This window comes from Balaenoptera musculus, chromosome 15, assembly GCF_009873245.2.
Source record: "Balaenoptera musculus isolate JJ_BM4_2016_0621 chromosome 15, mBalMus1.pri.v3, whole genome shotgun sequence".
Taxonomy (NCBI): Eukaryota; Metazoa; Chordata; class Mammalia; order Artiodactyla; family Balaenopteridae; genus Balaenoptera; species Balaenoptera musculus.
This window is the reverse complement of record NC_045799.1, coordinates 58,746,319-58,759,227: the sequence shown is the minus strand read 5'-3', so window position 1 is coordinate 58,759,227 and position 12,909 is coordinate 58,746,319. Positions and strand designations below refer to the sequence as shown.

At 41.9% G+C, this 12,909-nt stretch overlaps 1 protein-coding gene across 1 annotated transcript in view; it reads left to right on the top strand.

The window, feature by feature from the left end:
* Positions 1 to 6,560, top strand: part of LOC118881644 — a 155,835-nt gene extending 149,275 nt beyond the window's left edge. The window contains exon 68 of the mRNA XM_036826771.1: positions 6,450 to 6,560. Within this exon, the coding sequence (XP_036682666.1) occupies positions 6,450 to 6,454 (5 nt within the window). The 3' untranslated portion in view covers positions 6,455 to 6,560. The remainder of the gene's footprint in view (positions 1 to 6,449) is intronic.
* Positions 6,561 to 12,909: the final 6,349 nt, after the last annotated feature.

The following is a 12,909-nucleotide window of genomic DNA, read 5'->3' as shown; positions in this document are numbered from 1 at the left end:
GTGAGCCACAACTACTGAGCCTGCGTGTCTGGAGCCTGTGCTCCGCAACAAGAGAGGCCGCGACAGTGAGAGGCCCGCGCACCGCGATGAAGAGTGGCCCCCGCTCGCCACAACTAGAGAAAGCCCTCGCACAGAAACAAAGACCCAACACAGCCAAAAATAAAATAAAAATTAAAAAAATAATAATAATTCCATTTACAATAACATCAAAAAGAATAAAGTACTTAGGAATAAACTTAACCAAAGAGGTGAAAAACTTATACACTGAAAACTACAAAGCACTGCTGAAAGAAATTAAAGAAGATACAAATAAATGGAAAGATATCCCACGTTCATGGATTGAAAGACTTAATATCATTAAGATATTAATACTACTCAGTGATCTACAGATTTAACGCAATCTCTGTCAAAATCCCAATGGCTTTTTTTGCAGAAATATAAAAACGTACCCTAAAATTCATACAGAATCTCAAGGGGGCCCCAAGTAGCCAAAGCAATCTTGAAAAAGAACAAAGTTAGTTAGAGGTCTCACATTTCCTGGTTTCAAAACTTTTAACATAAGCTACAGTAATCAAAACAGTGTGGTACTGGCATAAAGACAGACATATAGACCAAAGGAATAAAATAGCCCAGAAATAAACCCTTGCATATATGGTCAAATAATTTTTGACAAGGATGTCAAGACCATTCAATGGAGAAAGTACAATCTTTTCATCAAATGGTGCTGGGAAAATTGAATATCTACATGAAAAGAATGAAGTTGGACCCTTACCTTAACACCCTATAAAAACATTAGCTCAAAATGGATCAAATACATAAATATAAGAACTAAAACTATAAAACTCTTACAAAAAAACATAGGGGAAAAGCTTCATGACATTGGATTTGGCATTGATTTCTTGGATATGACACCAAAGGCACAAGCAATAAAAGAATAAATAGACCAATTGGACTTCATCAAAATTAAAAACTTCTGTGCATGAAATGACACAATCAACAGAGTATAAAGGCAACCTATGGAATGGGAGAAAATATTTGCAAATGAAGTAACTGACAAAGGATTAATCTCCAAAATATAGAAACAGCTCATGCAGCTCAATATCAAAAAAAACCAAACAACCCAGTCAAAAAATGGGCAGAAGACCTAAATAGACATTCCTCCAAAGAAGACATACAGATGGCCAACAAACACATGAAAAGATGCTCAACATCACTAATTATTAGAGAAATGCTAATCAAAACTACAATGAGGGGGCTTCCCTGGTGGCACAGTAGTTGAGAATCTGCCTGCCAATGCAGGGGACACGGGTTCGAGCCCTGGTCTGGGAAGATCCCACATGCCGCGGAGCAACAAGGCCCGTGAGCCACAATTACTGAGCCTGCGCGTCTGGAGGCTGTGCTCCGCAACAAAAGAGGCCGTGACAGTGAGAGGCCCGCGCACCGCGATGAACAGTGGCCCCTGCTCGCTGCAACTAGAGAGGGCCCTCGCACAGAAACGAAGACCCAACACAGCCATAAATAAATAAATTAATTAATTAATTTAAAAAAAAAAACAAAACTACAATGAGGTATCACCTCACACCAGTCAGAATGGCTACCATCAAAAAATCTACAGGGCTTCCCTGGTGGCACAGTGGTTGAGAATCTGCCTGCCAATGCAGGGGACACGGGTTCGAGCCCTGGTCTGGGAGGATCCCACATGCCGCGGAGCAACTAGGCCTGTGAGCCACAATTACTGAGCCTGCGCGTCTGGAGCCTGTGCTCCGCAACAAGAGAGGCCGCGATAATGAGAGGCCCGGCACCGTGATGAAGAGTGGCCCCCGCTTGCCGCAGCTAGAGAAAGCCCTCGCACAGAAACGAAGACCCAACACAGCCATAAATAAATAAATAAATAAATAAATAAACCCAAAAGTTTAAAAAAAAAAAAATCTACAAACAATAAATGCTGGAGAGAGGGTGTGGAGAAAAGGGAACCCTCCTACACTGTTGGTAGGAATGTAAATTGGTACAGCCACTATGGAGAACAGTATGGAGGTGCCTCAAAAAACTAAAAATAGAACTCCCATATGACCCAGCAATCCCACTACTGGGCATATACCCAGAGAAAACCATAATTCAAAAAGATGCATGCACCCCAGTGTTCACTGCAGCACTGTTTACAATAGCCAGGACATGGAAGCAACCTAAATGTCCCTCAACAGGAATGGATAAAGAAGATGTGGTACATATATAACATGGAATATTATTCAGCCATAAAAAGGAATGAAATTGGGTCATTTGTAGAAACATGGATGGACCTAAAGACTATCATACAGAGTGAAGTAAGTCAGAAAGAGAAAAGCAAATATCATATATTGGGCTTCCCTGGTGGCGCAGTGGTTGAGAATCTGCCTGCCAATGCAGGGGACACTGGTTCGAGCCTTGGTCTGGGAAGATCCCACATGCCGCAGAGCAGCTAGGCCCGTGAGCCACAATTACTGAGCCTGCGCTTCTGGAGCCTGCGCTTCTGGAGCCTGTACTCCACGGCAAGAGAGGCCGCGACAGTGAGAGGCCAGCGCACCGCAATGAAGAGTGGCCCCCGCTTGCCACAACTAGAGAAAGCCCTCGCACAGAAACGAAGACCCAACACAGCCATAAATAAAATAAATAAATAAATAAAAATTAAAAAAAAAAAATATATCATATATTAACGCATATATGTGGAATCTGAAAAAATTGGTACAGACAATCTTATTTACAAAGCAGAAACAGAGGCACAGACGTAGAGAACAAATGTATGGATACCAAGGGGGAAGCGGGGGGATGAATTGGGAGATTGGGACTGACATATATACACTATTGATACTATGTATAAAATAGATAACTAATGAGAACCTACTGTATAGTACAGGGAACTCTACTCAGTGCTCTGTGGTGACCTAAATGAGAAGGAAATCCAAAAAAGAGGGGATATATGTATACATATAGCTGATTCACTTTGCTGTAAAGTATAAACAAACACAATATTGTAAAGCAACTATACTCTGATTAAAAAAAAAAAAAATTGGTCAAAGGACTTGAATAGACATTCCTCCAAAGAAGATATACAAATGACCAACAAGTATATGAGAAGATGCTCGGTATCACCAATCATTAGGGAAATGTGAATCAAAACCACAATGATATATAAACTCACACCCATTAGGGTGGCTACTATCAAAAAATTAGAAAATAGTGTTAGCAAGGATGTGAAGAAATTGGAACCATCATGCACTGTTGGTGGCAATGTAAAATGGTGTAGCCAATATGGAAAACAGCATGGCAGTTCCTCAAAAAAATTAAAAATAAAATTACCATATGATCCAGTCATTCCACTTCTGGGTATATACCCCAAAAGAATTGAAAGCAGGATCTCAAAGATATTTATACACCCATCATAGCATCATTATTCACAACAGCCAAAAGTTATAAGCAACCCAGGTGACCATCAGCAATTGAATAGATAAGCAAAATATGTATATACATACAATGGAATATCATTCAGCCTTAAAAAGGAAATTCTGACACAAGCTACAACATGAATGAACTTTGAGAACATTATGCTAAGTGAAATAAGCCAGTCACAAAAAGACCAATGCTGTATGATTCCCCTTCTATGAGGTACCTAAAGTTGTCAAATTCAGAGAGACAGAACACAGAATGATGGTTGCCATGGGCTGGTCTAAGAGGATAATAGGAGTTGTTTAATGGGGACAGAGTTTCAGTTTTGCAAGATGAAAAGCGTTCTGGAGAATGGATGGTGGTGATGGTTGCACAACAAAGTGAAAGTACTTAACACTACTGACCTGTGCACTTATTAAGATGGTCAATTTTTTTGTTATGTATATTTTGCCACAACTAAGAATTTTTTAATTAAAAAATTTTTACTGAGCACCTACTTCATATGCTAGGCATGGTGATACAACTCTAAACACTGAACTTATAACCGCTGTAATTATAAAAAACGAACACACTTAAGGAGACAAAATTCTAAGAGCAAGAACCAGCATAGTCAGACAATAGACACAAACCCACAGTAATTCAGAAATGGGTTTATCCAACACAGACCGTAAATTTTGGCAGGGATTACAAGCAGCTCATGCAGCTCAATATCAAAAAAACAAACAACTCAATCCAAAATTGGGAAGAAGACCTAAATAGACATTTCTCCAAAGAAGATACACAGATTGCCAACAAACACATGAAAGAATGCTCAACATCATTAATCATTAGAGAAATGCAAATCAAAACTACAATGAGATATCACCTCACACCAGTCAGAATGGCGATCATCAAAAAATCTACAAACAATAAATGCTGGAGAGAGTGTGGAGAAAAGGCAACCCTCTTGCACTGTTGGTGGGAATGTAAATTGATACAGCCACTATGGAGAACAGTATGGAGGTTACTTAAAACACTAAAAATAGAACTACCATATGACCCAGCAACCCACTACTGGGCATATACCCTGAGAAAACCATAATTCAAAAAGAGACATGTACCACAGTGTTCACTGCAGCACTATTTACAATAGCCAAGAGATGGAAGCAACCTACGTGTCCATCGACAGATGAATGGATAAAGAAGATGTGGCACATATATACAATGGAATATTAAAGGAATATTTAATATTCCATTGTATATATGGAATATAAAATGAAACCAAAAGGAACCATAAAAGGAAATGAAATTGAGTTATTTGTAGTGAGGTGGATGGACCTAGAGTCTGTCATACAGAGTGAAGTAAGTCAGAAAGAGAAAAACAAATACCGTATGCTAACACATATATATGGAATCAAAAAAAAAAAAAAAAAAAAGTCATGAAGAACCTAGGGGCAGGATGGGAATAAAGACGTAGACCTACTAGAGAATGGACTTGAGGACACGGGGAGGGGGAAGGGTAAGCTAGGACAAAGAGAGTGGCATGGACATATATACACTACCAAATGTAAAACAGATAGCTAGTGGGAAGCAGCCGCATAGCACAGAGAGATCAGCTCAGTGCTTTGTGACCACCTAGAGGGGTGGGATAGGGAGGGTGGGAGGGAGGGAGATGCAAGAGGGAAGAGATATGGGGATATATGTATATGTATAGCTGATTCACTTTGTTATAAAGCAGAAACTAACACACCATTGTAAAGCAATTATACTCCAATAAAGATGTTAAAAAAAATTTTTGGCAGGGAACTAGGAATTTTTAAAAATATAATATCATATCTGGAAAGAACCAAAGATATTATCAACAGATGACAGAAAAGGCATTTAATAAGATTGTCTAATGCTCATATTTTCTTTTTTAAAAATTCTCTTAGCAAATGAGGGCTAGGAGGGACCTTCCTTAACCTGGTAACTTGAGGTATTTGGTATCCAGCCTTTAACATCACAGTTGATGGAGAAACATCAGAAGCAGTCCCTTTAATGTCTGCAAGGAGATAGACACTCTTTCTCTCTGCTTCTATTACGTATTGTATTGATGACCCCATCACACTCAGTAAGACCAGAAAAAGAAATGAAGTACAGAGATTAAAACTCACCTGCTGGGACTTCCCTGGTGGCACAGTGGTTAAGTATCTGCCTGCCAATGCAGGGGACATGGGTTCGAGCCCTGGTCTGGGAAGATCTCACATGCCACGGAGCAACTAAGCCCGCGAGCCACAACTACTGAAGCCTGTGTGCCACAACTACTGAAGCCCGTGCACCTAGAGCCCGTGCTCCGCAACAAAGAGAAGCCACTGCAATGAGAACCCCTCTCACCGCAACAAAGAGTAGCCCCCGCTCGATGTAACTAGAGAAAGCCCGCGCATAGCAACGAAGACCCAACACGGCCAAAAATTAATAAATTTTAAAAAAAACAAAAAAAACCTCACCTGCTGATAGTGTGCCTTGCCCAGAGAGGTGCCAAGGGTCTTCCTGGGTCTGTGACTCCTAAGTTGAAGAGGTTCCTGCTTCAGTGTGAGCTGGATATCCAAGGGGTAAGGCTGGCTCCTTCTGAAAGTGCAGAGAAGTCATTCAGATGTCACCAAATGTTCTGGAAACATCTGAATGTCCCTGCTGCTTTCATGACCTGGATACCCTCTCTTCATCAGGACTCAGCCCCTGAACTCCCCTCTACCCCCAACTTTGGGTGCACCCTCCATGCTCCCAAAGCATCACGTGCTGGGGTTCAGCCCTCTCCCAGGCCGGGAACTCCTGGGGTGGGGGTGAGGGCACGTCTCACAAGTGCAGGGAACCATCTAACCATACCCACTGCTCTTCCAAAGGGGGAGATGTCCTTTTAATGAGGGCCACTCGAGGCCTGACCCTGCTGGGCCTACAGCATGCCAGGGGCTATAACAGGGGCCCTCAGCTTGCTTCCAGGAAACAGAGGGAGCTCCCTGTCCTCTGGGCCTACAGCAAAGCCTTACTCCTCTTCTCTTCTTTTTTCGTTGCAGTTTGAGGTTTTGCCTGAGCCAGCACCAGGCTGCCAAAGATTTCAGACTCCCTCTCCTTCTACCACAATCCCATCTCATCAGCAAGGTCAAGATTCCTGTCTGGGGCGGAACAAGCAGAACGAAATGCCAAGAAGCTCAGAGAAGACTAGGAAGGATACAGATCCAGGAAAGAAGGGCTGTTAGGCATTGATTTCAGAGTGCTTCTGGGGGCAGTAGAGCCCACACTGGTCTGGATAAGGCTCCACCTCCCTCAACACCTGCCCTGTAATTCCAGGAGGCAGCCTGGCCCGCTGGGCTCAGCTCTGGAGGGCGGACGCCACTCCAGCAACTGTTCTGCCTGAGATATTTAGTCACTCGCCGGCTGCTGTTTCGGAAGCCTCTGCTGTATGAGCCAGGCTGCCCCGGGTCTCCTAGCTTGGGATTGGCTTCCCCTGCCCTCTTCAGGGTCTCCCCTGAGGCATGAGGTTCCATGAGGGGAAACTGATGGTCCCAAATCCCTTAACCACAAGCCTGGTTGGGTGCTTCCCTCTTTGGGGTAGAGCCTGACTCTAAGATTGAATGCTCCAGGGGGCTGGTTTCCACAGGCGTGTGCTCTGTGCACTCAGACCCCAAGAGTACAGCCCCAAAAGTCATTCACTTTCTTTGGGGGGAGGCTTTTCCCTTGAGTTTTCAACTGAAAAAATAAAGCAGGCGGATTCCAAGAACATGTCCATTAGATTGCTGGGGTCAGCCATGCACTGGAGAGATTGGGGGTGGGGGGGTGTTGGGTGGCTGTGAAACCTGCCCACCAGTAGGGGGTCCCCAGGGCCCTCTCTACACCAAGTCCAGAGTCCAGGGCAAAGGGTGAAGCGTCAGCCATGAGGCACGGGGCCACCAGAGGGCCAGACGCCAGACTGTCCCTGGCCTCCCCACACGTAAATGCCTGGCACACAGCAGATGCTCAGTGAAGTTTAGAAGAAGGAGCTCTAGAGAGTTTTAGAGTTTTTAGGAGTGAATGGGAATCGGGGAGCCGGTCCTGCTCATTCCCACACTCTGGAGGGAAGGGGGAGGGGAGGGCTGTCGTGATTGATTGAGCAGGTGCCATGTTGCCATGGTTACAACCAGCCGATCCCAGAGTGCAGGCACTGCTCTTTGAAAGACGTTTGCTCTTCTCTCAGACTTTATAACCCAATGAGGAGTGGGCGATCCCCATGTAATAGAAGCAGCAGGCTCAGAGAGCCCAGGGGATGTACCCAAGGTCACACAACTAGCAGAGGGCCAGGCTGGCGCTGATCCCCAAAGCTGCCCAACAACAACCATCTGCCTTCTACTTTCTCAACAGCATTGTGCCATCTATAGGCATACCTTGTTTTATTGCACTTTGCAGATGTTGCGTTTTTGTTTTTGTTTTTACAAATTGAACGTTTGTGGCAACCCTGCGTCGAGGAAATCTATCAGTGCCATTTTTCACAGAGCATTGCTCACTTCGTGTCTGTGTCACATTTTGGTAATTCTCACACTATTTCAGACGTTTTCATTATTATAATATGTGGTATGGTTTAATTAAAGTATGTACATTGTTTTTTTTAGAAGCAATGCTATTGCACACTTAATAGACTACAGTATAGTATAAACATAACTTAGACGCAGTGGGAAACCAAAAAATTCACGTGACTTGCTTTATTGCAGCGGTCTGGAACTGAACCCCATATCTCTGAGGTGTGCCTGTAGTCTGCCATTTACTTTAAGAAAGAGTCAAATTAACTTTAGCCTTGTCCCAAGCCATAATGTGTAGTGCTTGTTCATTCTTTCCTAATATGCATCAAAACAGCCCATAAGCCATGTGACACCCGAGCAGAAATGCACCCACAACTGTCTGAAGTGCTGTGCTAGGCCTTGTTGCTGGGAACTTGGCTCTGGAGGAGGGAAGGAGACAACGGAAGAGAAAACTCTGGAATGCAGGGGCCTGAGCAGGCCGGAGATAGATGCGCCTACAGTTTGCAACCACCTGTAGGTTTCTAAATCTGTGCAACGGCGCAGCGATTTCTGGCCCAGAAAGGAAACTGCAGACTTCCCAGCCTGCCTCCCGGCTCTGTCCCTCACATGCTTACCAGGAACCCAGCAGTGGGCTGGGCACAGTGGGGGCCCCAGGAGGGAGAGCAGTTCTCCCTTCTCCAGGCTGACTTAAGATCAACACTTGGCAATTTGGGGTGTGTGGGTGGGTGTGCATGCACATGTACGGCATTTAAAGAAAAACAGAGGGGGAAGGATTCCATTAAAAATACCTATAGCAAACAAAGAGCAGGTACAGATAAATTTCTTTGAAATTGACTCGCCATGAGATAACTTGGTAAAGGGTGGGAGAAGGCAATTCAAAAGTAGAAAAACACAACTGAGGGGTAAACATTAGGCAGAAAATTTAATTTTACTGGTAATCAAATGTGAATGAAAATAGTAATTATAACAATCTATTGCAAAATAGATATATAAATAATGATACCCAGAACTGGTGAGGCTGTCAGCAAAACGCATCCCCTCAAATTCTGTAAACGGCAGTTTCAATTAGTACAACCTCAGTAGCATATTTTGAAAGTCTTAAAACCATTCGTTCCTTTGACCTAATAAGCCCACTCCTGGGCCTTTATCCAAAACGAGGGAGGGAAGGAAGACATAAATGATTCCAAAAGATTTCAAAATAATTTCATTACTCAAAATAATGGAAAATTAAAAACAGCCAACAGGGAAATGATTTTTTAAAGTTGTATTAGTTGCAAACATTATCTTGAACTCATCTGTCAAAAAGTTCAGCATGAGGCAATGTATTAACATGAAAAAAGATTAGCCTCCAAGTAAAGCAGAAGACAAGACAGCATAAAAATCTGCACTAATAGTGACTGCATATGGACAAAAGTTGGTAGGGAATAGAGGAAAATGAAAACAGTTCATATAAGAAGGGCAGGACACTGTAGCTGATTATTTTTCTTTTAAAATTTCCTTTATAATTATTATGATGCTTCTTGTCCCAGAGAGTTTTTAAAAATTAAAAAGTAAGGAGGGGGCTTCCCTGGTGGCTCAGTGGTTAAGAATCTGCCTGCCAATGCAGGGGACATGGGTTCAAGCCCTGGTCTGGGAAGATCCCACATGCCACGGAGCAACTAAACCAGTGTGCCACAACTACTGAGCCTGCGCTCTACAGCCCGCAAGCCACAACTACTGAAGCCCGCGCTCCGCAACAAGAGAAGCCACCGTAATGAGAAGCCCGTGCACCGCAATGAAGAGTAGCCTCTGCTCACCGCAACTAGAGAAAGCACGCGTGCAAGGAAGACCCAATGCAGCCAAAAATGAATGGATAAAATAAATAAATTTTTTAAAAAAAAGGAGGGAAGGAGGGAAGAAGGAAAAAAGCAACCCAAGTGTCCATCAATGAATGAATGGATTAAAAAAGTGGTCTCTCCCCTGAAGAGTCAGGAAACAAGAGGGTCCCCAAGAAAAAGAGGAAATTCTCTTCCAAGGAGGAGCCTCTCAGCAGTGGACCTGAAGAGGCTGCTGCCAGCAAAAGCAGCAGCTCCAAGAAAAAGAAAAAGCTCCGAAAGCTCTCCCAGGAAAATTAGAATGGACGTTTCCCTAGTAGGGCATAACTTACAGAGATATTTCCCAACCCATCCCCTATAGCCCAATAAAAATAAAAACAAAACAAACAAACAAACAAACAAAAAAAGTGGTCTCTCTCATAACATTATGAGATTAGAAACCAACTACAAGAAAAAAAGCTGTAAAAAACAGAAACACGTGGAGGCTAAACAGTATGCTACTAAACAACCAACGGATCACTGAAAAAAATCAAAAGGGAAACCAAAAAATACTTAGAGACAAATGAAAATGAAAACACAATGATCCAAAACCTATGGGACACAGGAAAATCAGTTCTAAGAGGGAAGTTTATAGCACTACAATCTTACCTTAGGAAACAAGAAAAATCTCAAACAACCTAAACTTAAACCCAAAGCAACTAGAGAAAGAACAAACAAAACCCAAAAGTTAGCAGAACGAAAGAAATCATAAAGTTCAGAGTAGAAATAAAGGAAATAGAGACAAAGAAAGCAATAGAAAAGATCAATGAAACTAAAAGCTGGTTCTTTGAAAAGATAAACAAAATTGATAAACCTTTAGCCAGGCTCATCAAGAACAAAGGAAGAGGGCTCAAATCAATAAAATTGGAAATGAAAAAGAAGAAGTTAACAATGGACATCACAGAAATACAAAGGATCATGAGCAACTATATGCCAATAAAATGGACAATGTAGAAGAAATGGACAAATTCTTAGAAAGGTACAATCTCCCAAAACTGAACCATGAAGAAATAGAAAATATGAATAGACCAATCAGAAGCACTGAAATTGAAACTGTAATTTAAAAACTCCCAATGAACAAAAGTCCTGGACCAGATAGCTTCACAGGTGAATTCTATCAAACATTTAGAGAAGAGTTAACACCTATCCTTCTGAAACTATTTCAAAAAATTGCAGAGGAAGGAACACTTCCAAACTCATTCTGTGAAGCCACCCTGATACCAAAACCAGACAAGGATACCACCACAAAAAAAGAAATTACAGGCCAATATCACTGATGAACATAGTTGCAAAAATCCTCAGCAAAATACTAGCAAATCAAATCCAACAATACATTGAAAGGATCATACACCATAATCAAGTGGGATTTATCCCAGGGATACAAGGATTTTTCAATATCCGCAAGTCAGTCAGTGTGATACACCACTTAACAAATTGAAAAGTAAAAACCATATAATCATCTCAGTAGATGCAGAAAAAGCTTTTGACAACATTCAATACTCATTTATGATAAAAACTCTCCAGAAAGTGGGCATAGAGGGAACATACGTCAACATAATAAAGGCCATATATGGCAAACCCACAGCTAACATCATATTCAACAGTGAAAAGCTGAAAGCATTTCCTCTAAGATCAGGAACAAGACAAGGACGTCCACTCTCACCACTTTTATTCAACATAGTTTTGGAAGTCCTAGCCACAGCAATCAGAAAAGAAAAAGAAATAAAAGGAATCTGAATTGGAAAAGAAGTAAAACTGTCACTGTTTGCAGAGGACATGATACTATACATAGAAAATGCTAAAGAAGCTACCAGAAAAGTACTAGAGCTCATCAATGAATTCGGTAAAGTTGCAGGATACAAAATTAATACATAGATATCTGTTCCATTTCTATACACTAACAACAAAAGATCGGAAAGAGAAATTAAGGAAACAATCCTATTTACCATTGCGTCAAAAAAAAAAACACCTAGGAATAAACCTATCTAAGGAGGCAAAAGACCAGTACTCAGAAAACTATAAGACACTGATGAAAGAAATCGAAGATGACACAAACAGATGGAAAGATACACCATGTTCTTGGATTGGAAGAATCAATATTGTCAAAATGACTATACTACCCAAGGTAATCAGCAAATTCGATGCAATCCCTATCAAATTACCAATGGCATTTTTTTTTTTTTTTACAGATCTAGAACAAAAAAATCTTAAAAATTTGTATGGAAACACAAAAGACCTGGAATAGCCAAGGCAATCTTGAGAAATAAAAATGGAACTAGAGGAATCAGGCTCCCTGACTTCAGACTATACTACAAAGCTACAGTAATCAAAACACTATGGTACTGGTACAAAAACAGAAATATAGATCAATGGAACAGGATAGAAAGCCCAGAAATAAACCCACACACCTATGGTCAATTAATCTATGACAAAGGAGGCAAGAATATACAATGGAGAAAAGACAGTCTCTTCAGTAAGTGGTGCTGGGAAAACTGGACAGCTACATGTAAAAGAATGAAATTAGAACATTCTATAACACCATACACAAAAATAAACTCAAAATGGATTAAAGACCTACATGTAAGACCGGACACTATAAAACTCTTAGAGGAAAACATAGGCAGAACACTCTTTGACATAAATCATAGCAATATCTTTTGGGATCCACCTCTTAGAGTAATGAAAATAAAAGCAAAAATAAACAAAAGGGACCTAATTAAACTTAAAAGCTTTTGCATAGCAAAGGAAACCATAAACAAAACAAAAAGACAACCCACAGAATGGGAGAAAATATTTGCAGACGAAGCAACCAACAAGGGATTAATCTCCAAAATATACAAACATCTCGTGCAGCTCAATATAAAAAAAAAACCAAACAACCCAATCAAAAAATGGGCAGAGGGCTTCCCTGGTGGCGCAGTGGTTGAGAATCTGCCTGCTAGTGCAGGGGACACGGGTTCGAGCCCTGGTCTGGGAAGATCCCACATGCCGCGGAGCAGCTGGGCCTGTGAGCCACAACTACTGAGCCTGCGCGTCTGGAGCCTGTGCCCCGCAACGGGAGGGGCCGCGATAGTGAAAGGCCCGCGCACCGCGATGAAGAGCGGTCCCCGCACCGCAATGAGGAGTGGCCC